The sequence below is a fragment of the Topomyia yanbarensis genome, chromosome 2 (assembly GCF_030247195.1).
Source record: "Topomyia yanbarensis strain Yona2022 chromosome 2, ASM3024719v1, whole genome shotgun sequence".
NCBI lineage: Eukaryota > Metazoa > Arthropoda > Insecta > Diptera > Culicidae > Topomyia > Topomyia yanbarensis.
The window spans coordinates 344,496,240-344,522,607 of NC_080671.1; the positions used below are offsets into that span (position 1 = coordinate 344,496,240).

General features: G+C 38.9%; 2 protein-coding genes across 5 annotated transcripts in view; both read right to left on the minus strand.

The window, feature by feature from the left end:
• The window catches only part of LOC131684135 (uncharacterized), a 385,715-nt gene that overhangs the window by 22,939 nt on the left and 336,408 nt on the right, over positions 1 to 26,368 (minus strand). For all 3 annotated transcript variants that reach the window (XM_058966716.1, XM_058966715.1, XM_058966717.1), the window contains exon 6: positions 11,656 to 12,266. In XM_058966716.1, the coding sequence (XP_058822699.1) occupies positions 11,656 to 12,266 (611 nt within the window). The remainder of the gene's footprint in view (positions 1 to 11,655; positions 12,267 to 26,368) is intronic.
• LOC131684138 (glutamine synthetase 1, mitochondrial-like) lies at positions 861 to 2,624 on the minus strand. Of its 2 annotated transcripts, none has more exons than XM_058966723.1 (2): positions 2,473 to 2,624; positions 861 to 2,403 (listed from the first exon to the last, which is right to left on the minus strand). In XM_058966723.1, exon 2 carries the CDS (start codon positions 2,364 to 2,366, stop codon positions 1,158 to 1,160), a length of 1,209 nt encoding a protein of 402 aa, XP_058822706.1. In that variant the 5' UTR covers positions 2,367 to 2,403; positions 2,473 to 2,624; the 3' UTR covers positions 861 to 1,157. The 2 variants fall into 2 exon arrangements, with proteins under 2 accessions (XP_058822706.1, XP_058822707.1); XM_058966724.1 differs by having other exon boundaries at positions 861 to 2,423; positions 2,473 to 2,612.

Consider the following 26,368-nt stretch of genomic DNA (forward strand, 5'->3'; position numbering starts at 1 on the left):
CCTTTCTATTGAGAAAGGCAAAAACTGGCAAAATAATGCCGATCATCGCAGAAAAAAAATTCGGTGCGTAGAGTGAATATTCCGCTGCGTAATGTAGCATACTGTGCTATTCCCAGGCTCCGTTCGCCATTGCGAATATTTTAAAGCTTCTCAACAATTTTAACCATAGCACCAGTCGCAAGACTACGGAATTAGGGTTCCCTGTTTGATGGGTTTCTACCACTGGAACACGTAGTTCGTAGTGTAATTCTTAGCGAGTTGAAACAACCACTACCGACACTACACAACTTATCTAGGCTATTCGAAGAAAGAAGCTGCCAGCTTCCCTAGATGGCCGAACAGACCGACTAGTTTAGCTAGAACAAAATCCATAATAAATATTTTCGTGGCGTGTGTACCGGTGCCTCCTCTGCAGACAACTTAAAGATGCTAATTTATCAGTTCAAAGGTCATAGGCAACACAACTTTTTCTTCAAATACCCCTCTGTTATCAGTCACGGGTAAATAAGATAATCAACCAACCCTTTTACTCCGTGCACTATTAACAAGCTCACATCATATGATAGCCACAATTATGATGGCATTATTTCTAGATAGAATTATTACACCGGTTGCATTTGCAGCAGCTGTTATTCCAAGATAGCGAACGAGACAAAACAACAATACCGTACTCCAGTGCTGGTTGGAGTGAAAGTTAGTTCTTAATCAATAGTATCTAGAGTGCAGCTATAAGTCTTGACGGGTTAAGTTAACGTTAGTGAAATAAAAACGAAACCATTAAAAACTTACATTGAACAAAACTGCTGTTGCTTTTCTTTATGGATTCGATATTCTTATAAAAAAAATGAAAATACAGTCCATTGAATTTGATTGGTTTTATTTAACGACAATAAACATTTATAACACTGATTCAAGTCTCGTTTTGATCACTTGTTTTATTCAAATATCGAATACTGCTCTACTGAGGGGAGTGGAGTTACCTCTTTTTGTGGAGTTTTGTTAATAAATTTCTAAACAGTCCAGAGTTGTAATTTTTATCGACACAGAAAGAGTAAATACTCCGATACTAAATTTGTTACCATTTATGAAAATACACAATTACTTGAGGTATACCGTTACATCAAACTGACGCAGAAACCTACTACTATTTAAGCAAGTTACTCCTCGATCAAACAAGTAGTGAGAATCGCATTGCAAACACTGTACGGATCGCAGTTGGAGCTGGGACGCCGGTCCTCCAAGTATCCCTTCTTCATCTCAGCAACACTGCGTGGGATGCGCACGCTGGTACTACGATCCGCCACACCCCAGCTAAATTTATCAATCGATGAAGTCTCCAGTCGACCTACCAAGCGCCGTTCATTATCCTTTCCCCCGCGAGGATCGTAAGCCTTGATGTGTTTATCGTGCTTCTTGGCCAGCTTTTCAATAGCCTTATGAATAGCATCGATGCCGTTCGCCTCCCGCATCACCTTGGTGGAAAAATTGCAGTGTCCACCGGCCCCATTCCAATTACCCTCCATAGGTTTCGGATCGAAGGATACAACCACGCCATAATCCTCAGCGATGCGCCACAAAATATACCGAGCCACCCAGATGTCGTCGGCACATTTCATACCCAGGCTTGGGCCGATCTGGAATTCCCACTGAGCCGGCATCACTTCTGCATTAGTTCCGGCAAAGTCAATCCCGGCATATAGACAAGCGATAGCGTGAGCTTCAGCAATATCTCGACCAACTACGTTTTCAGCACCTGTAGCGCAGTAATAGGGACCTTGAGGACCAGGAAAACCACCCGACGGCCAACCAAGTGGTCTGTGATCAATATCCAAGAAAGTGTACTCCTGTTCAATTCCGAACCATGGCTCGAACGTTTTTGTTGCATTGTAAGCGTCCTGCATGGCAGCTCGTTTGTTGGACGCAGTAGGCTTACCATCCGGCTGGTATGTGTCACACAACACAATAACATCTTTCTCCCCTGCCTTAAATGGATCTCTGTAAAGGGCACGTGGAACCAGTTTAATGTCGGAATTTCCACCCAAGGCCTGATAGGTCGAACTGCCATCATACTGCCACTGGGGACAATCCTCCGGCTTCTCGGGTTTATAATCCAGTACGCGATCCTTCAACCGGACATTTTCACCGGTTCCGTCAATCCACACGTAAGTAGCTTGAACAAATTTGCTGTTATACTCCAGCCGACGGTAACGATCCAGCAAGGTTTTGTTCAGCTGAGCATTCGGTGAGTCCTGCAATATGTTGGACGAACGTACCGAGCAGATGTGGATCATGCGCGCTGCCGGCCCGGCACCGGAGAGCGTAAGCAGTTTCTGACGGAAGCCCAGAGTGATGATTCTGGATGCCATAGTTGATGACGGTTAATAACGAAGCTTTAGACACAGCCTAAAAATAATGAAATGGACCTATTCAAAATGTACAGCTAAAAGTGCACAAATTAAATGATTTGCTCACACTCGGACGGTAGGTAGTATGACTCAATAACAACACAGTACCGAATATGCTTCTAAACACTACGATGTCACAGGCTAAACTGAGTGAGAGTTAAAGAGGAGAGCGAAATTATCGAAAACCTGCTTGGGAAATCCTCGCTTGGAGGATATAAAAAAAACTTCCTCCCTTTTATTATTATTCATGCGAATCATGAAATGCTGGCAATATAACGCACAAGCGTAGGTTTTTGTTTGTGCTAAAAGAAACTCGAAACCGATTGTGTGTTGGCGTTGGCTCTCTAGTTCGACGAAACAGGGAAACAAAATCGAATCAGCGTGTTCTGCCGCTTTCTGTGTAAGTGAAAGCATCATCGTTGGAACACTTGAAGGTCGAAATATTGCAGACTGTTGACAAAACGAGGAAACGGATAAATGAAATGCGACTGCAAAAGCAAATCACAAAATTAAATTGTGCGATGGGGATTAATAATTTTGCATATTACATCTATACACATACAGGGTGTTTGGTTCATCGATAATAATCGCTCAAGGATGCATTTTTTATCTTTCTCATATAAAGAATAACTATTGCTTGAAAAACAATGTTTGACAAAATTTCAGCTGTTCGTCCAAGTTCCGCATTAATGCATATGTAGTAGGGTGTCCCAAAATGACATCATGTTAAAAAAGTCATCGGGCTCACTTCTTAAATGAAAGGTTAGGGTATTAGGAGCACTTTCTTCTTCGGAGTGAATTTGCTAAAACGCTTCCTACTGGTGGCGAATTTTGATTTTTTGAAAAATGGGCCGATTTTTGATAAAATTTCAAATTTATGTCTGTTGAAGTGGTCCTGCACTGTCATAGATTTTTTTCAGTATTTTTTTTATTTTTCTGAAGATCCAAATGGAGAAGTTTGGTTAATTAGTTTGTACAAATTTTGAATTATAAGAGTGGAAGAGCCATTAAAACTTAGTAATAGTGGAATTTTTGGTGTTTTTCAGTATTTTTTCTTCAGAACTGGGTATCTACAAGATTTTCAAAGTATAGAAAACACTTTATATAGTTGAGCCGAATAAAGAGGCGTAATTTTGCTAAAGAAAGTGTATAGCTACAGCTAATGGGGTATGAGTTATTTAAGTTTTTGTTAGATAATCTTTGACATTTTTAGCAATTCATCAAAAATAATGTTGTTCCAAAAAGTAAATCAGTTCAAATGTGCTTTGACCACAAATTGTTTTTCGGAAAATAGAAGGAAAATGATGAAAAATGACGTTTTCTGTACGTCTTTAGTATGTCAGGACGAGGTTTAATGAGCATCTTATGATTTTTTTGTAACTCAAATTATAAAAATAATGATAACTTTGCTAATGATGCCAAGTCTCTAATAATTTTTTGAAAAGTTGATTCTCCATAATTACTTCTAGGAGGAATCTTCAACAAAATAATTGTGTCAGAAGATGCGCTGTATTCTGTTGTAAAACTTTTTCGAGGATATTCGCCCCAAATTTAGCTATTTCGAAATTATGTGATCTAAACAGTAAATATCAGTTTTTCAACGCTCACCTCACTCTTCTGCATTTTCTCTACCTTAAAATTCCTAACATGGAAATATGACCTTATATATAAAATGTGAATACGCCAATAAATTCAGCCTTCAAATATACGCCAAAACTTGCCATTGACTCGACATAATTGGTTTGATTTTAGTGATTTTCAAAACCGCTAGGGTGCTATTAGTACAAAATAATTTAAAAAAAAATCGTCAAATGCTCATAAAAACCGATTCAGATGTATTAGAGACAAGCGAAAAACGCCATTTTTCACCATTTTCATTCTATTTTCCGAAAAATAATATGCGGACTAAGCACACTTAAGTTGTTTTATTTTGTAGAACAGTGTTATTTTTGATGAATATCATAAAATGTCAAAAGGTTATTTAACAAAAACTTAAATAACTCATACGCCATTGGCCGTAGCTACACACTTTCTTTAGCAAAATTACGCCCCTTTATTCGGCCCAACTATATAAAGTGTTTTCTATACTTTTAAAATTTTGTAGATACCCAGTTTTGAAGAAAAACTACTGAAAAACACCAAAAATTTTACTTTTTGTTAAGTTTTAATGGCTCTGCCGCTCTTATGATTCAAAATTTGTACAAACTAACTATCCAAACTACTCCATTAAGACCTTCAGAAAGTAAAAAAAAAAACTGACAAAAAAAACTAAGGTCGTTCAGGAGCGCTTTTAGAGGCATGCATTTGAAATTTTATCCAAAATCGGCCCATTTTTCAAAAGATTTAAATTCGCCACCAGTAGGGAGCATTGTAGCAAATTCACTCCGAAGAAGAAAGTGCCACAGAGAACAGACATCCATGATCGAACAAAAATATTTAAAAAACGTGTGTAAACATTTGAATTAATATACGATAAACACTAGCGCCGCCACACCAACCTATCCCAACTATCCGTCAAATCCATTCCGGAACCGGTTCGAAATCCTGAATGGATTCAGAATGGAATCGTGCTCAAAGAAAACAACCAATTCCGTCTCTATCGGTTGATGCATTTGAGCTGGAATCCATGCTGGAAGTCCGAATCGGTTCCGGACTAGTTTGACTGGGTAGAGGAATAACCGCTGTCAATTCTGTCGAACTCAGCCACAAAAAACAGTAGCGCACCTGGTTTGGATATCCCAACTACCTTCGAAACCGTTAGAGATTTTACACAAGTTGAATGCTGAAGATGGACATCTGTTCTCTGTGAAAGTGTTCCTAATACCCTAACCTTTCATTTAAGAAGTGAGCCCGATGACTTTTTTTAACATGATGTCATTTTGGGACACCCTAATATGTAGGGGAAATGGACTAAGTACGCCAGTGGAATCGTGTTGAGGATCTAGTTAAAATTTTGAAAAAAATCGATTTATTTTTGCCTTTTCTGAAGTAGGATATTTTAAATGTGCTCTGCGAAAACATCAGACAAATCGGAGTATTACTTAAATAACTTGAAACGGAATTGCTTTCAATACAGGGCCGGCCGAATTATTTTACCCGATTTTTTTAACGTGAATATCCACCGTTGTACAGAATGAAAAAAAAATCGAAGGATCTACAATTCCTGAAAATAATGGATTTTGTGTAAGCATTTATTATCTGCGTCGTACAATTCGTCCAAGCGAGTGAGCGTTGCTAAGACTGCCCCTTTGATATCCAATTAACTGCGACACCGCGGTATAAAGAATGGACTATGCGAAAAAGTCGTCAGGTTGTGCTTCATCGTCGTAACAGCCATTCACTGTCTCGTAGAAAGAAAGAACGCTCCCGAGATTAGCTGGCACCAAAGTAAGAGCCACTAATGTGTACCAACCAGCTACGTAAAAAGGAATCTGTGTACACAAATGCGCGCTTGCATGTTTGGGACCATTCATAAATTACGTAACGCAAAAATTGGCCAAAATTGACTCCCCCTCCCCCCTGGGTCACAACATGTTACAACCCCCCTCCAACTCCTAAAAGCGTTACTTTCAGAAGGCAGTTTTTTCATACGTTTACGAGCTCTGATCGAGAAAGAAGTGATTTATTCTAGTCCGTGCTGTGTATAACAACAATAGTGCTAATCCGCGTTCAAGGTTATCTTGCCAGTTCGGTTCGGTCCACAGTCTTTTGTTCGCGTGTGAGGATTAAACAATAGCCAGCTGTATAAGCTAGATCGGATCGTCGTTGGACACCAGTTTAAAGCTAAGTGGTTTTTGTCTTTTGTATCACATATATTGCTTTCTTCCGTCTGCGCGGGCGCTGTCCCCGTGCGTTGACGCTTTCTATGGTTCCCTCTCCGGATGGTCAAATGGAAGTTGAATCGGGTTCAACTTCTAAGGCTACCCCCCACCTCTTCCCCCACCCCGGCCCAAATGCTATCCAGAGCTCTCAACTGGTCCATTTGTGGTCTTCTTTCGGCCCAAGTCTAAATCACTGAATCTTCTTCAGATTTCTAAAGGGTGTTGCCAGCCAACTCAAAGCAGGCAAACGATATTGCTTGCTGTGAGCACTTTACGCAGGATTATAACGTGTATATTCCAGCTGTAAAGGTACAGTCTGACGGCGTCATCACCGATGAGAGTTTGACGTGCGAGGATCTGCTGGAGTACGGGGTTGGCCGTTTTAGAGACCTCTTACTTTAGCCAGTCAAAATACTTTAGTGCAAGCGTTTGTACTCAGTAGTAGTTGCAGGGGATGGTTCAAAAACGTACCCCCAATCAAACTTTTATCGGGTGACCTTTGCTGGTACCGCTTTGCCAAATTACGTCCTCTTGCACAAGGTTCGTCTGCCTGTGCGTCTGTTTGTACCGCGGGTCATGAATTGCACAAAGTGTAAACAATTGGGTCACATAGCCACCCATTGTAGAAATAAGGCCCGCTGTGGAAAATGCGGTGAGAATCATCTGGATGATTCGTGCAGTAAGAATGCTGAGAAGTGTCTTTACTGTGCAGAGATTCTGCATGATATCTCGGCATGTCCCGCGTACAAACTACGCGGGGATAAACTAAAACGTTCCCTTGCGGAACGGTCCGAACATTCTTTCGCAGAAATACTAAAGAAAGCTAGGCCACCATCCTCAGCAAACCTCTATGTTCAGTTGCCTCCTGATGAGGGCGAGGCTGATGACCCACAAGAGGGAACATCTACTAGGGTGCCTAGAAGTTATAGGAAGAGGAGGAACATTTCCTCTCCTAAAGTTCTTTGTAAAGGCCAAAAGGTCTCCTTTGACGGGGCTCCGAAAGTGACATCTATTGGAAGTGTTGCAACCAAACCGAAGCAAGTAGCTCCAGGTCTCGGAGAATTAAGCTCGGAGAAGGAGTTCCCAGCACTTCCAGCAACATAAAAAATCCCAAGTATTCCTTTGTTTCAGATCGAGAATAATTGCAGCACTGGAACTCGCGAACATAGTGGACTGGATAATAAAAACTTTTAATATTACAGATCTCTTTAAAAGTCTTATGTTAGCTTTTCTCCCTACAGTGAGAGCATTTTTGAAGCAGTTGACTGCTAAATGGCCCCTCCTCTCAGCGATTGTATCCTTCGATGGCTAACTCATCGAACGAGGTCACTGATTTGATCACTGTTCTACAGTGGAATTGCAGAAGTATCATCCCGAAAATCGATTCCTTCAAAATTTTAATAAATAATTTGAGTTGCGATGTATTTGCATTATGTGAAACTTGGTTAACTTCCGACATAGATCTCAACTTCCACGACTTTAATATTATTCGCCTGGATCGAGACACCCCCTATGGAGGAGTGCTTGTGGGGATCAAAAAGTGGTATTCCTTCTACAAAATTAACCTTCCCTCGATAACAGGTATTGAAGTTGTCGCCTGTCAAGTAACAACCAAAGGCAAAGGCCTTTGCACAGCTTCCATATATATATATATATATATATATATATATATATATATATATATATATATATATATATATATATATATATATATATATATATATATATATATATATATATATATATATATATATATATATATATATATATATATATATATATATATATATATATATATATATATATATATATATATATATATATATATATATATATATATATATATATATATATATATATATATATATATATATATCAACACCGCGGTTGGGCACCGACGGCTACAAGACATCTTAGAATCCCTACCAGTACCGCGACTAGTTTTAGGAAACTTTAACTCTCACGGTACAGCATGGGGTTGCTTCTATGATGATAACCGGTCTTCCTTAACTCATGATCTTGCGATAACTTGACAATTTTAAACACGGGTGAAATGACACGGATTCCTGCTCCTCCAGCGCGCCCAAGCGCATTAGATTTATCCCTTTGCTCGACCTTGCTACAGTTAGAATGCGCGTGGAAGGTAATCCCTGATCCCCACGGTAGCGATCATCTTCCGATCGCAGTCTCAATCAATAACGACTCAAGGCCATTGGAAACAATCAATATTTCATATGACCTCACACGAAATATCGATTGGAAGAGCTATACTGCCGCGATACCCGACAACATCGAATCTACTCAAGAACTTCTTCCGGAGGAAGAGTACAGCTTTTTGGCTGGCTTGATTCTTGACAGCGCGAATCAAGCTCAGACTAAGCCAGTACCCGGTGCGAACATACAAAAACGTTCTCCCAATCCATGGTGGGATAAAGAGTGCTCAGACGTGTACGCAGAGATGGCCGCCGCCGAGAGAAACATCGATGAGCACTCTTTGGGAAACAGCCCGACGTATGCAAAACCGAAACAGTACTAATGAGAGCGTGGAATATTCAAACCGTTGAATATTCGATTTCTCCAAGAAGGTTTGTCCGGATTCCGCCCCGGCACAGAAGATCTACCGCGCCGCGTCCCCTCACGATAACGCGAACGAAACACCTTTTTCGATGGTGGAGTTCTCACTTGCTCTCTTGTCGTGTAACAATAAAGCTCCAGGGCCAGACAGAATCAAATTCAACTTGTTGAAGAATCTGCCAGACTCTGCCAAGAGACGCTTGTTGAACTTATTTAATAAGTTTCTTGAGGCTAACATTGTCCCACACGATTGGAGGCAAGTGAATGTCAACGCCATCCAAAAACCAGGAAAACCAGCCTCCGACCACAATTCGTATCGACCGATCGCAATGCTATCCTGTATCCGGAAGTTGTTCGAGAAAATGATCCTATTCCGCCTCGACAATTGGGTCGAAGCAAATGGCTTACTGTCAGATACACAATTTGGCTTTCGCAAAGGCAAAGGGACGAACGATTGTCTTGCGTTGCTCTCAACCGAAATTCAAATGGCCTATGCTAGCAAAGAGCAAATGTGTCAGTCTTCCTAGATATTTGATTCAGTTTCGATCAACATTCTTTCAGAGAAGCTGCACCAGTATGGTCTTTCAGCGACTTTAAACAACTTTTTACTAAACTTGTTGTCGGAAAAGCACATGCATTTTTCGCATGGTGACATATCGACATCACGATTTAGCCACATGAGCCTTTCCCAGGGCTCATGTCTAAGCCCCCTGTTATACAATTTCTATGTCAATGACATTGATGAATGTCTTGACAATTCCTGTACGTTCAGGCAACTTGAAGACGATGGCGTAGTTTCTGTAACGGGACCCAAAGCTGTCGATCTACAAGGACCATTATAGAATATCTTGGACAATTTATCTGCTTGGGCTATTAAGCTGGGTATCGAATTCTCCACGGAGAAAACTGAGCAACTTGTATTTACTAGGAAGCGTGAAAAAGCACAACTACAGCTACTATTAATGGGTCAAACTATCGCTCAGGCCTTCACAGTAAAATATGTAGGGGTCTGGTTCGACTCAAAAGGTACTTGGGGATGCCATATTCGGTATCTGAAACAGAAGTGTCAACAAAGCATCAACTTTCTTCGTACAATAACCGGAACAACCCACCCAGGAGAGCTAATTAAGTTGTATCAAACATATCTGTCGGTAATGGGATACGGATGCTTCTGCTTTCGCTTCGCCGCGAACATACATCTTATCAAACTCGACAGAACTCACGATGAGTCTCGAAGTCTTGTCGGGCGTTCTCCCGTTGAAAAATTGGCTTTGGGATCTCTCATATCGATTGCTCATTCGATGTTGAACCCGGAGGTGATTGAAAATTTCGAAAGGTTTGTTGAGCTCAATTCTCAGACCCGTTTCATGACCCTGTGCTTTGACTGAATGGCGCAGAATATAACCCTTCTTCTTACAATCCCAACCGTGTAAATTTCATAAATACTTCTGAATCTACTGTTTTCTTCGACACATCCATGAAAGACGAGATTTTTGGAATTCCGGACCATATACGCCCACAAGTGGTTCCAAACATTTTTTATAATAAATTCCAAGAAGTCGACTGTTCTAAGATGTTTTACACTGACGGATCAAACCTCGAAGGGTCCACTGGCTTCGGTATTTTCAATCAAAAGTTCATCGCCTCCTACAAATTCAATGACCTTGCTTCAGTTTACGCCGCAGAACTAGCTGCCATTTAGTATACCCTTGGAGTAATTGAAACATTACCCGCAGACCATTACTTCATCGTTTCGGATAGCCTCAGTTCTATTGACGCTATTCGCTCGATGAAACATGGAATGCACTCGTCGTATTTTTTGGAGAAGATACGGGAGCTACTGAGTGCTTTATCTCTTCAGATTATCTGGGTGTGGGTCCCTCCTCATTGTTCCATCCCGGGAAATGAGAAGGCGGACTCCTTAGCTAAGGTGGGTGCCTTAGAAGGAGACGTTTATGAAAGACCAATTTGCTTCAGCGAATTTTTCAGTATTACTCATCAGAGAACCCTCGAAAGTTGGCAAACTTCGTGGAGCAGTGGGGAGCTAGGAAGGTGGCTACATTCGATAGTCTCCAAGGTATCCTCCTTGGTTCAAGGGGATGAATGTGGGTCGTAAAGAAAAAAAAACACTACTGCTTCACTGCTCTGCTGGCCAAATGACGTTAAACACGCACACACAAAAGAAGAAAAATAGTCTGAAACCGCGAGGAGACGGAGACGTGCAAAATAACCTTGAAAGCGGATTAGCACTATTATTTATTAAGTTACACTGCTGTATCGATTTTGTTGGTTATTTTCGGCAAATTTTAGACCAAGAGAAACGAAAGCAATGAAATTGAAAGACGGATAGGTATCCTAGAGCGAATCAGTTATAAACTTAGAACGGAAAACTAGGACTTGGCAGGATCATATGGAGATGATCGAAAGGAAATGTGAAGAATTCTTTGCCTTCTGCTAAGTAGGAGTTAAGCGTTGCACTCAAGTCTACCGCATGGTCTATGGTAGAACATAACTCATCATCATGTTTTACCACCGACACCGGCAACTAAAACATAGTAACATAGCTCAAATGATAAAAGTTTTCAAATATTGGATACTCGGATTTTGACGAAAATCGAAAGTAAGAAGTCATTTATCGACCTGACAAAAATAACCTTCACCAAATAAGAACAAAATCCTGATTTCAAAAACGTTGCACTATAGAAAACATTCGTGTTTAGTGCTAGGTTGGTCGTTTATATATAGACTTGTTAAATCTGAGAAGTCCCACAATTGACCCTCAACCGCATCCCTGTTCCGAATCCACCCCATTTCAAGTTAATGTATGTACACAACAAAACTATGCATTCACTCACTTGGGTTCATACTTGATAAGCGACCGGCGAAGGGCATTCCGTTCGATCGTCCGCCGAATGGTATCGGTTTCCGCTCCGCCACACGTTCCACCCGGGCTGCCACCTGCCACCCCAGACGAGTTGCTGGTGTTGACGTTGCTGTTACTGCTATTGCTGGTGGTACTGTGCTGGTGAACCAGAGCTGGCTTTTTCGAGTCATCGAACGCCTTCAGCGCCTCCTGAGTTAGTGCCGTTGGATTGCCGGCAGGGCTTGCGCTGGACGTATTAACCGCTGCCAGCATCGTCCCCGTTGCCATGGTAGTTGTGGTCGCTACGGTTGTCACCGTTGCCCCACTCGCAGACGAGTGCAGCGGGTTGATCGCCGCGCTGGGAAACAACTGCCGGACGGCGGAATTCGGCCGGAGTGCATTGTGGAACAGACTGGACGAATGTCGCTTCAATGTGTCGGACATGTAGTTGATGGGCTTGCCTGCGCCCAGTTCCCCCTCACCGAGACCGGATTGGACCTCTCCGTCGCAGCACGCATCCCGAATGGTTGATTCTTCGGTGAATCGGACCGACCGTTTCGAGCTAGTTTCCTCGTCGGACGTTACGTTGGTTGAGTCGTCATGCTGTGGAAAGAGAAGTAAAAAAAAAGATTAGCTCACGAAACTTATCTTTGGAAAACTCCTGACCTCGTACTGCAAGTGGTTTTCGATGCGGGATAAAAAAGACCATAATATAGCTACTATCATTAAGCTGTTCTTAATCGTATCGATTTTGAGCTTGGCAAGTACCATTGCTACTTGAAAGTTTCTTCCATTAGCAGCAGCTCTCAGGGACGGACTGCCGAAAGAAGGTTGTATTCAAACTAAAAAGGGTCAGTTTACCTACGAAAAGAATGGCTGGATTTTTTGTGATCTGTGATAACTAGTGACAAATAATGGTATTAAAACGACTATGCCGAATCCATGAGCAATGGCAAGCCTCCTCCACGCAGCATACAGAAGACGAACAAAAATAGAAAAATCTTCATGGAATAACTGTTTATACGAGAAAATCCGATGTAAAAGCACCGCACCCGGGCCGGGATTATCAGCTGGCTGATGAAATCGATAATCGCTCGTATAATAAATATTGGCACACTGGCAGTCTAAGCACGTTTATCATAGCTAGTGAAGTATTACTTGGCCTGGGAATGAAATATTCATAGCGTCCCGGATTGTATGGATATTGATGGCTACACAACCAGTAAAAGGTATAGGAAATCTGCTGACGTGTGCAACTGAGGGTGAAAATAGTACTGCATAAGACATTTTTATATGATTTACGTTTCAGCAGCTACCCGATTATATTTGTGACAGAAATGTACAGGTGCTGTTTAAAATTAAAGAAATATATTCTGCGGTTCGAGGGAATGAATCTCATATACCAAACGATTTAACGCGACAAATTGTGAGTTTGTAAGTAGTATGTATAATTAATGTTATCGATCTCGGAATATCTTGTTGGTCTCTTTAACCCTACAACGTTTTCGTGACTTTTTCTATAGGGGCCGTACACAAATGACGTAGCTTTTTTCTGGCGATTTTCGACCCCTCCCTCCCCCCTCGTAGCATTTGGTCACAAAATTCTAACCTCCCCCTTGTAAATGACGTAGCATTTCCCTAATAATCAAATAGGATAGTTTTATTCCAGAATCATTCGCAAAGAAGCCTGTTTAAAATATTCGTGTTTTGTCTATTTTATAATTTAATATTACATGTTTTATGGAACTAGTCTTTAAAATTCGTCAAAATTCCCTTCTTTTCTTTATATTGCTATAACTCCGATAGTTTCTAATCGATTTTGACCACCTATACGGCTTAGTGAAGATTATTAAATTGCATTTAAGTAGTAAATTATTCAAAAACCGGCCAAAAAGTATATTTATTCCGATGCTTTTTTGAACACCAAACGCCAATACAAACAGTAAATATTCAGCAATATGCAGTAACAGATATAAAACAGGAAGGCATACCGGCTTGAACCTTCGTTCGAACCGGTCACAAATCTTGATAGCTCCTGTTTTACCGAGAATTTTTCAACAGCAACAGTCTTTCTCAAGGCCACCTATATTTTCGCTCGATCAGTCTTTTTGAAGACTAAAACATTTTTTAAGAACAATTCAGCCTAAAGAAATATTTAATTCTCCAACATGCCTGGGTCCTCCCAGAAAGGCCGTGTGCCAAAAATTAAAGCTAAACGGAAAAGGGTATCTTCTCCACCCGAAAATTCAATTGACTGCAGCAACTCATTCGATGTTTTATCCGAATGTGAAGCTGATGAAATTTCTAAATTTACTCGCATTGCGCATAATGCCAATGAGAAGAAAACGAAATTCTTATGAAGAGAAAGGCTAGCGGCGATAACACGCCAGTATGCTCTGGAATTATCCAGGAGCTTTATTTAATTCATTTTAACCGTAATGAGGTTAATAATTTGAAAGTATTTGAAAAAGCACGTTTTATGTTCCACGTGCGAGTAAAAAGGGGAACATTATAGATGACATGGGGGCAGAATTCAAAATCTGACCCAGTGTCGTAGATGCCAAGGCTTTGGGCACGGCACAAAAAATTGTCATTTGGATTCCAAATGTATGATCTGTGGTGATAAATCGCACGCGAAAGATACTTGTCCGGTGAAAAAAACCACAAAAAGTTTCAAATGCGCTAATTGTAGCTAAAATCATAAATCGAATTTCTGGGGTTGTCCTCTTCGAGAAAAAAATTATTAATTCTCGTTCTAGACAACAAAAACAACAAATAAAAAATGTACCTACTTTATTAGGTATACTTCAAGAAAACACGTCCAAACGTGTTAATCCGATTCAAAATAGATTAACAACTTCTTCTACCTCCATCACACCATCCTACAATGGTGTGTCATCTTATGCTTCAGTGGCAGGTAACAAGGCCAAAATAACGGCTACTGTTACCACGCCTACAAACTCGCTTGCATCCAACGCTTCCTTTAGTCCAATGGATCTAGGTAGCGTAACGGAAGAAAAATTAAAATACTTGCAGGACTCTATGTTACCTATGATGATTGCCATGTTAAATTCTACCTCCATGTTTGAAGCTTTTCAAGCGGGGTGGGAAATTGCTAACAAAATTGTAATGAAATTAAAGTTTAACAATGACTTTAAATAATCATTTAAATTTATTAAATTGGAATGCTCGTTCATTAAAAACGTGCGAAGACGAATTTTTCAACTTCTTGAGGATACATAATGTGCATATAGCCGTTGTGACCGAAACTTTTTTAAAACCAAATATTACATTGAAGAGTAACTCCAATTATGTTATTCATCGATTTGATCGAATTGTTGGATTCGGCGGAGGAATCGCAATAGCGGTCAATCGCAGGATCAAACATTCCGTTACGCCGTCTCTTGACACCTAGGTGATCGAGAGTTTGGGTATCGAAGTTGAAACTGATCTTGGTATCATTTTTATTGCTGCAGCCTATTTGCCTTTTCAGTGCCCTGGCGAGCAAGTTAACTTCTTGAAAGGAGACTTACAAAAACTTACAAGAAATCTTCATAATCGGTGATTTTAACGCCAAACACCAAGCCTGGAATAATGCTCAAAACAATTCCAACGGTAAACTACTGTTTAATGATTGCTCTGCTGGTTATTATTCAATTTTGTTCCCGAATGGTCCTACGTCCTATTCGTCTGCAAGGAATCCATCAACAATTGATTTGGTTTTGATAGATCAAAGTCACCTTTGTAGCGAATTGATTACACATGCTGACTTTGATTCTGATCACCTTCCAGTAACTTCTTCACTTTCTCAAGAAGCTATTTCCAATCCCATTAGCTCAGTGTTCAATTATCGCAAAGCGAATTGGGAAAGGTACAAAACTTATAGTGAGAATAATTTTAATCATGACCTTGATTTACAAAATAAAGCTGACATTGATACGGCATTACAAAATTTAAGTATATCTATAGTTGATGCGAGAAATTTATCAGTACCAACAACACAGAAAAAATTTAATACTCCTATTATTGACAACGATCTGATCCTGCTATGAAATGTGTCTATAAGGATCTACAAAAAGAAATTAAGCATAGATTCACACTCTTAAGAAATAAAAATTTCGTGAAAGAGGTTGAACAAATTAAGCCAAATTCTAAACCTTTCTGGAAACTTTCTAAGGTTCTTAAGAAACCTCAGAAACCAATTCCAGCTTTGAAGGAAGGTGACCACATACTTCTTACAAACGAAAAAGCTCAAATACTTGCTCAGCAGTTTGAAAGCGTCCATAATTCTAATCTCAACGTTGTGAGTCCTATTGAAACCGAAGTCTTACAAAAATATGAAAACGTTTCAAACCAAGTATTGTCTCTAGACGATATTGTTGAAACAAACTATGATGAGATCAAATCCATCATGAAAAAGTTAAAAGATATGAAAGCTCCAGGTTATGATGGAATTTTCAACATTCTTCCCGATATCACCATGAGATACTTGGTCAAAATATTCAACAAATGTTTTGAATTAGCATACTTCCCTGAAAGATGGAAAAATGCCAAGGATATTCCTATTTTGAAGCCAGATAAAAACCCAGCAGAAGCACCTAGCTATCGACCATTTAGTTTACTCACTTCTATTAGTAAATTATTTGAAAAAATCATCCTAACTAGAATGATGTCACATATCATTGAGAATTTTATTTTTCTTCCTGAGCAGTTTGGATTTCGTATTGGACATTCAACTACACATCAACTTATGAGAGTAACTAACATGATAAAGGCAAATATCTCAGAGGGCTATTCCACTGGATTTGCTCTTCTAGACATCGAAAAAGCTTTCGACTGTGTTTGGCACAAAGGATTAATTGCCAAAATGTGGGATTTCGATTTTCCAATTTACATAATAAAGATGATTAAAAATTATCTTTCTAACCGTACCCTAAAGGTTTCTTATCAGAATTGTAAATCTAATTAGCTACCTTTTAAAGTTGGCGTCACTCAACGATCAAGCGTCGCACCAATCCTATACAATATTTTTACCTCTGATCTTCCAAATCTACCTACAGGCTGTAAAAAGTCACTTTTCTGTGATGATACTAGCATCTCAGCCACTGGTCTTCGTATTATCTGCAGTCGACTGCAACGGAGCTTGAATATTTTCAATGACTACCTGAAAAAAATGGAAAATTTCCACTAATGCGGCAAAAACACAATTGATTGTGTTTCCACATAAGACGAGAGCTTCTTCTCTTATACCAAATAATAACCATATTATTAAATTTAATGGTTTGAATTTAACGTGGTCAGATCAAGTTAAATATTTGGGTTTGATTTACGATAGAAAACTCACTTTTAAGGATCACATTGAAGGAATCCAAACAAAATGCAACAAATATATAAAATATTTATACCCTCTCATAAATAGGAATTCTAGGCTCTGCCTAAAGAACAAACTATTAATTTATAAACAAATATTTAGACCGGCAATGCTCTATGCAGTGCCAATCTGGACAAGTTGTTGTGCTACTAGGAAGAAAACGCTTGAAAGGATTCAGAATAAATTTCTGAAAATGATTTTGAAGCGTCCTCCCTGGATTAGCACAAATGAGTTGCACAGACTCGCAAACATAGAAACATTAGAAATTATGACGAACAGTATTATAACAACTTCCGACAAAAATCGTTGCAATCTTCCATTGCAACGATTAGCTCTCTTTATTGTTTATAAGTTAGTTTATAAGATTTGTTTAGCTCCTTATTCACAAGACAAGTTGGTTTTAAACATCCTACTGAAATACTTAACTGAGAAAGCATATTATATCTTAATAATAGTTAGGGGAGACCGGGGCTAGTTGGCGGTGTTTTCAGTTTACATTTTTTACCGCGTTGATTTTGGTAGAACTTGCCAAATAGCACACTTTGCATGAAAGGGTAGACTGTTGGCAACATCTCTGTTTTTTTTAAATGTTTGATTCTTCATTTCTAGAGACAAAAATATGTGACGCGGAAAAGCCGCCAACTTACACCAGCCTCGGGGTAAGTTGGCGGTATGTATGGGGTAAATTGGCGGAGTGCCAGAAAATTAGCAATCCAATGGAAATACGATTACATAAGTGGTCCATATGAAATGTGCCGATTGTCTTTTCAATAAAGCTGTATTCGACACTTTTCATTATATTTCAGTCTCAATACCCCGTCATTTTGACTTCGACGCGTACTCCATATTCAAAAGTAAATTTTCGAAATTCTTCAGGCGATTGACTGAAACAATTGTCCCCTGCATTGACGAGAGACACAAGAAAAAGTTTCTCTTACTTTGGAGTGAATTCCAGAAATAAAAATATATGATGATAATTTTTGCACTATAAATAGTACCGCCAACTTACCCCGTGTGCGTTACCGCCTACTTACCGCAACCGCATATTTTATAAAAAAGCATTTAAAAAAAATACTTTTGGGTATGAAAAGGTATAATATCTATATGCTTGCTGAAAGCTCTTTTCACGCACTATCGAAAAATATAATCGTTCGAGGAATAGATTAAAAACCACCTTAAATAACACAAAATGCTTAAAATTAAGAAAGTTTACAAAATATGCTCAAAAACACAATATCGCCCACAGCTTCTACACAACACAATGTTTCACAACAAAAACACATTGGATAATGCGTTTCACATTACTAGAGGTACACAACGAGAGACAGCGCTTTATGTGTAATAGAAACGGAGAAAAGGGGGTTCCGCCAACTTACCCCAACCGCCAACTAGCCCCGAGCTCCCCTACTTGAATCATGTAAACAATAGGGATGAAAAGTCGTCACTTGTGGCTGAACACGCAATATACTAAATTTGAAATGTAATGCAAACAAAACAATATAATCAAATAGAAAATAATATAAAAAAGCAACTTTGCCCACATTGGCCACCTATGACGGTTCATGATGTCTCCGGGGAACTCGCCAAGTTCCTAAGCAAATATCACACCTATTACCCTGCGAATTCTATACCGATTTTTACGAACTTAATTTCAAATGAAATATACAGTAATGCCATTGACTGCTGCTGAATTTCATTCGGTTCTGATTCTTAGTTTCGGAGTTACAGGTTGGTTAGTAAGTATACTGGATTTTTCCATATAAATCGGTATAATCGTAACACCGCAGAGGCTAAAAACTATTGAAATGGTCACCAAACTACTGCGATTCGCACATCTAGTTCACTGATTGCCAATCAAACATTCTTTGGATATATTGTCCCCTATCGACGATTCCGGAAGTTCCGGATTCCGGGCATATTCCACAATTTAAGTCACATCGGTTCTTCGGTGTTGACTGAACCGATGTTCTCAAACCAAGTCTCAAATGAAAGGTAACATTTGCGGTTAAGTATTGTGTCGCCACTCAGCACAACCTCCCTCCCCCACCTTTGCCCTCACATCTCGCTCCTTCATCACACCTCTCCTTTTGGACCACCCTCACATCCGCATTTCCTTCATCCACCCCGTATACCGAAATAAGATGAAGGATTTCTGACGCATCCTCCACTCCCACTCTACTAAACCCCCACCCGCTCCACTTCCAAACCCATTCCACCAACATTTCAAAACATAATCACATCAAGATAACATTGAACTCATATTGATTAAGTTAATTAAATATTAGGGGAGCCCGGGGCTAGTTGGTAGTCGGGGTAAGTTGGCGGAATCCCTTTGACTTCGTTTCTATTAGGCAGCGCTATCCTCTCATTGTGTAGCTCAAGTTATGTCAAACCCATTATCCAATGTGTTTTCGTTAAAAAAAAATTTGTTTTGTAAAAGTTGTGGGCGATATTGTGTTTTCGAGCATACTAAGTAAATTTTTTAATACATAAACACTTTCTCAATTGATTTTATTTTTCGATAGTGCGTAAAAAAGGTTTCAGTATCCGTATAGATATTAAATCTATCCATGAATTAAAGTTATTTTTTAAATAAATTTTTTTTTGTAAGATTGCGGTTAGGGTAAGTTGGCGGTGACGCACGCGGGGCAAGTTGGCGCTACTATTTACAGTGCAAATATAGTCATCAAATATTTTTATTTTTGGAATTCATTCCAAAGTAAAACTTTGTGTATCTCGCCAATGCAGGGGACCTACTTCGGCCAATCGCCCAAAGAATTTCGAAAATATGCTTTTGAATATAGAATACACGTCATAGTAAAATGCCGGGGTATTGAGACTAAAATATATTGGCAATTGTCGGTTAATATACAATTTTATTGAAAAGACATTCAGCACGAACCTTTGATATAATTGAATCTCCATTTTGTGGCGTATTCGTACATACTGCCAACTTACCTCGGGGCCGGGGTAAATTGGCGGGATTTCCACGTCACACATTTTGTCTATAAAATCAAAGACAATGCAACAAACACTGATAAAATTCAGGGATGTTGGCTAAAGCCGCATGGTATATTTTGCAAGATCTATGTACATCAAAGCGGTATAAAATGGAAACTGAAAACATCGCAAACTAGCCCCGGTCTCCCCTATACTTTTTTGTTTGAAGTGAGTCTGCGTCTACTTTCGTGGTAGTCGTGGGGTACGTGCTAAGTGAAATAAGAATGTACAGGTCGGACTCGATTATCCGGGGATTAGATTATCCGGGGATTCGATTATTCGTGATTCGATTATCCGGGGAAAATGATTCGATTATCCGGGTGTTTCGAAAAAGATTCAAATTTCAACTAGAATGTCTGATTATAGTGCTAATTCGATCATTGCAGCGAGCAAAACTTTTTTTCGGGGGGTCTAGGGTTAAGGCTATGTCTGCAAATTGAACCAGTCCGTTTTTTTGTTAACTGGTCTTGTCATGAGTTAAAATATGAATTATCTTCTAGATAAATCATTCAGCTCACACCTTTGTGGGGGTATGAGGTGGGACCATCATCATCATCATCATCACCACCTCATAAATTTTGGCGCACCTCAAAAAAGCTTATATATGGGTTATTCTGCGCAAAGTGGCCAAATAAACCAAAACTTGGAATCGACCTTCACGAATTGAATCTAATTTTGAATAAATTGTTCATCTAGAGCCAATATATAATATCCTAAATTATTGTGTCATTTTTAACCATCCCTCGGTCCATGGGAACACTCCTAATTTTAACAAATTGTTTAAAAAAATAGTTCTTGGATTATATCTCTGGTACTCTTTGCACTAGAATCAATCAGAGAGATGGTTTTTGAAGGATTTGTTTAATGAATTTGGAAAAAAAAAATGATAGTTTTTATGGCAGTGTTGCCAAATATGCAACTTTTTAGTTTTAAACTAAAAGTATGTTTTTCTTGTAATACCCATATTGGTGCAGGCCTTTTCTACACATAAAATGTCATTATACTTACTCGGTCGGTTTCTGACACTCTCTTGGGATAATGATGACATGCTGTTCAGGATTCTGTTTGGATACTTTCTAGGATTCTGATCGAAATTTTCTTAGCATTCCAATGGAATCCATTTCAAAATTTCGATTGAATCCTTATCCGTATTTCTATGCTTTTTTTCACTGAATTTTGATGAATCCTGCTCAAAATAGCATTCTGCTGGAGATTATGATCATGTTCCTATTTTAAATGAAATCCGGTGTAAAATTCTGATGAATATCCTGCTTTGAGTTCCAGTGGACTTTGACACAATATTGCTCTTCTTCCATTATCCCCTTCAACAATTGATTCCTGCTCAGAATTCTAATGGCATCTTCAACCCATTCATGCCAATGTTGTTGATATACAACCACGTTTTTAAACGACTATAACTGTTGGTTTACTTAACGTATGTTTACAACAAGTAAGGCTAACAACTGGGACTAATATATTTCATTCGAGCAGTAACAATTATAAGTATGATGAGTAGAAAAAAAGTTATCACAATTAATCTGATTGGGTTCCGCTGAAACAGTGCTGCCAGGGATAGTTTCTGTTAATGGTGAAAGTGAAATTTTTGAATATTTTCGTGGCCAATATGTAAATATTATTGGAAACTGATAAAACTTTCTAATTTAGACTGCCTTCAACTACCCTTCTTCATGAAATTGGACTTGATCGAAAAGTAAATATTGAGCAGCTTCTAGCACTGCGAAAGAAGCACATATCTTTATTAAACCAGGTTTTTCGTGTTTCATGATGCCAACAGTTCTAAGAAAAAATAGGTTGCAACCCTATATGGTAGAAAAAAGTTGGTCGAGAAATGGTTAACAAAATTCTGATAAGACATCCGGCAGTCACTGGAGGCAATTTCAATTCTTGGGTAGCTCAAGTAAAAATGGATGTTAGGCTATGTTAAGAGGGCGCCAGCAGTACTTCTCGCTGAGGCCGCCGGGAACCCATTATCAATGTAACCTGCTGTAGTTCTTCGCTGGTGACAAACATGAGTGGGAGAATTTGCGAAGACTGCATGCGTAGTGATTACCTGACAATCCGCTACGACATTAGTCAACTAAATGATGTTACAAAGATAAGGATTTCTTTTTGGATGCACAATGCGCCCTCTTCTAACTAAAATGAGTGTTAAAAGAAACGATAGCTGTTGTATGTGACATTGCCATGTATATTATACTGGAGATAAGAAACAGACGACCCTCCGTTTACTTACTTTATGTTTTCTAGTCTACGATTAATCGAATCATTCACCCCGGAAAATCGAAACCCCAGGTAATCGAGTTTGCCCTGTATTATAGAAGACACACCTTATAAAAACCTATTTTAATCCACCTAGCGGTGCAATTGTGCCTTTCTCAATCATGAATCACGAGAATGTGTGCGTTGTTTATATTCATTAAAAGCTTTTAAATGCATATATTACATTTTATTATTATACATCACATGACAACTATATACAGGAAAATAAATCATTATTCGAGTTCTAAAATTTTGAAAAAGAAAAAACAGCCACGGTAATATTGATCTGAAAAAAGGTGCAAAATCGGCAAAGTCCCAAAAAGTCGATTTTTATAAAAAAAATTTTTTTCGAGATAACATAAAATCTCGACGTTTCATGCATTTTAAAGATGTTTGGCATCAAAAATACGAATTCGATTTCTGAAATTTCATGGGGTCCCCCCTTTGAAAAAATTTTTTGAGTTCCGGCTTATATGGGAATTTCATATGTGACCGGACGATTTAGTCTATATTTCCGGAACCATACAAGCGATCCGTGCGAAATTTTACATACATCTGTGGGGATAATATAGCTATCATTTGGGACTAAGTTTGTGAAAATCGGTCCAACCATTTCCGGGAAACTGATGTGAGTTCGTAAATTTTGAAAGATGGCCGCTTTTCCCGGGCACTTCCGGAACCGTCTATGGTGGTCAATGTAGTCAACGAAAGTTTGGTTGGCCGTCGGTGACCTAGAACAGCAAATTTAAGTTGTTTGAGAGACATTTTAGCGAAATTTTTACCTTTTTTGCTTTCATCGGAGTATCGGTTTGAATCACAATTTGCTATGTGATCGCACGCCACAACCTGTAACTCCGGAAGTCGGATCGGGATGAAATTGAATAGCCATTTACGGGGACGCAATACCTTTCATTTGAGGCCAAGTTTAGTCGAATCGGTCTAGCCATCTCCGAGAAACCGATGTGACTGTTATTCTGAATTTAGATACTTCCGCCGGAGCTTCCGGAACCGAGGATGGTGGCCAATGTGGCCAAATAGACTTTGAATGGATGTTAGTGACCTAATACTACAAATCGAAGCAGTTGTGGTCATATTTTGGAAAAATTTTCACCTTTATACATTCATTGCAGAATTTATTAAAATCGACATTTTCTGCGTGTTCGTACTTATCACCCTGTAATTCCGGAACCGGAAGTCGGATCCATTAGAAATTCAATAGCAGCCTATGGGAACGTTGCACCTTTCATTTGAGACTAAGTTTGTCAAAATCGGTTCAGCCATCTCTGAGAAAAATGAGTGACATTTTTGGTCACATACACACACACATACACACACACATACATACATACACACATACATACACACACACAGACATTTGCCGAACTCGACGAACTGAATCGAATGGTATATGTCACTCGGCCCTCCGGGCCTCCGTTAAAAAGTCGGTTTTCAGAGCAATTGCAATACCTTTCTATTGAGAAAGGCAAAAATGTAAATGGCTATAAACAACTGATACATACTGTTAACTCGTTTAAGAATATAAAAAATAAATGAAAACCAACATAAAATACAAATCACGTCTTGAAATTCTGAGAAATCGACTAGGGTCAAAATAGGTACATTTGCATTTACCATGATAGGAAAATTTAACCAGACCATTTAATTTCCAATTTCTTCGCGTATATAGCTTATATTCATAAAATAACACACAGAAAAGTTTGATTCGATTATCCGAGCGATTCGGTTATCCGGGTGAGATTTTTCTGAAATTCCCGGATAATCGAGTCCGACCTGTAATTGACATTTCCACAATTCTGTTTAACAAAACCAGCTAATGCATCATAGTTGGGATAAATGAGAAAGGCGCAATTGCACCACTAGGTGGATTAAAACAGGTTTTTCTGCTGAGAATGGGACTTTTTATACATTGAAGTTTACCTGAATTTACTGTTCATTTAAACCCAACATTTTTTGTAAGTCCTTGTTAATCGACTTCTTAATCCATAGGCCCCGCGCACGTCTAAAATCTGATAAAAATGTAATAGCTTTCTCGGGTGATTTTACATCGATTTATAGCATTCTTCGAAGTTGTAGACAATGAGATTGTTCATCAGATTCTCACTTTTAGTATTTTTTGAATGAATAGTAACAATTAGCAGCAAAAATGCGAATTAATTTCATTAAAAAACTTTAATTTTCAATAAAAAAAAAACTTTAAAATAAAAAGTTGTTCTAGACCCCCCGACAGAATATTTTAATTTTACTTTCAAATGAAAGGGAAAAGTCGATTCTTTCATATCTTGAAGTTTTACAGATGCCGATTTTTTTGAATAAAGTTGTTCGACAAAGACACCGTGATACCCGAACATAACATAACATTTGTTATTTTGGCATCGCTTTATCAGGGACAGTGCAGTAAATGTTCATTTCATTCAATCGAAACTGAATGATCGCAGTCAATCAGTCATCTACGGTAGCACTCATATTCATACGCATCAGTTGCTGTTGATCTGAAGCTCGGTTCATGGCTCTTCACTCACCGTCGCTTTCAAATGAGTCGCAATTCATAGTCAATCTTCTTCGTTTGATCCTCTCAAATGAATAGATCCGCTTTCAATTTACCCAGTGAGCACCAGTCAAATGAGATCCGGCTAAACCTAAGACAAGAAGAGACAACTGGCTTCGTATTTTTGGTTATCTTGCCTTTCTTGGGCCAGATGACAGATGAGTGTATGCAGCTAGCGAGGTTGGCAGTGCAGCCAATTTCTTTGCCATACTTAGATATGTTGCTGTAATATATATAATAATGGTCGTTTTATTAACACAACGTACTACCAAATACGTTTTTCATTGCAACCAATTCCAACAAGCTGTTATTACTAGATTCATTATTTCTCGTCTGAAATCTGCGAATTTAAGAAATTTTGAAAAATGAATATGATAGCCGCAGTATGCTATCATAATTGTACGAAGGTGTCAAATTTATTGCTAAAATCCAATATGTAATTCAGCTATTTTTTTATTGCGCCTCTACCAATATTTTCCTGTACACAATTCCGATGACATGGTAAAGGAGTAAAACACTTCCACACTGGTTCTATAGGAACACATCACGAGCACAGTCTACAGACACGAGAATGGTCGATGTTCTCTCAAAAAAAATTCGAAAAGATTTTGCTCGATTTGAATGCTATAAACAGGTCATATCGATGGTGAGTTTATTGATTTGAAATATTGATGTATTGGATTGATTGCAAAATGCCCTCAATCATCCATTTCCGTCATCTACTGACCAGGCTTGCAAAAGTGATATAGATATATATTGATTATGGTTTTCGCTTTGATGGTTACTGGAAATTGTCATCTTTATTTTCAAATTGGCCTTAATTAATAAATTCCGGTATTTTATCACTACTTTAAATGATACCCATATTGATAGTGGTTTTCACTGTAGATCGCGGAAGGAACGTTAATCCGATACTTGCTTTTGCTAGAGGCCGTATATACTACTTCGCACTCCACAAGTATCACGGGAAGAGGATATTTGTTAGTAACTAGATATCGACCCATCAACTCATGGACCGGGGAACCAACCGGCTTTACTTCTCTTCACCTCAGAAAAATATCGACGGCCTCGGCTGGGATTGAACCCAGACCACCTGGGATGGGTGGCTGTCACGATTACCACTGAACCAACTGCGCCTTCATTTAAAATCGATTTCCGTTATCTATCATCTTTGACCTTAAATGAGCTCGACCTTTTACTTCTAAGACAAGACAAGGCAACTAGTAATAGGATTTCTGTATATTTCTGTATTTTGATAGTAGGTCCATCTTTATACAATCGTGATTCGCTGGTTGGACACTTTTTAACTGGAACGCTTTTTACTTGGATCTCCGCTAGTTGGACTATTGTCCAACTAAAAAGCATCTGAACGCCAACATCTCGTGCCAAATTTACTTTGACAATCAATCTGACAATATTTAGTGAGGTGAACAGATGCATTTACACTGCCAACATCTTCTTTGGAGAGTTTTGTGACATTTGTCAGTC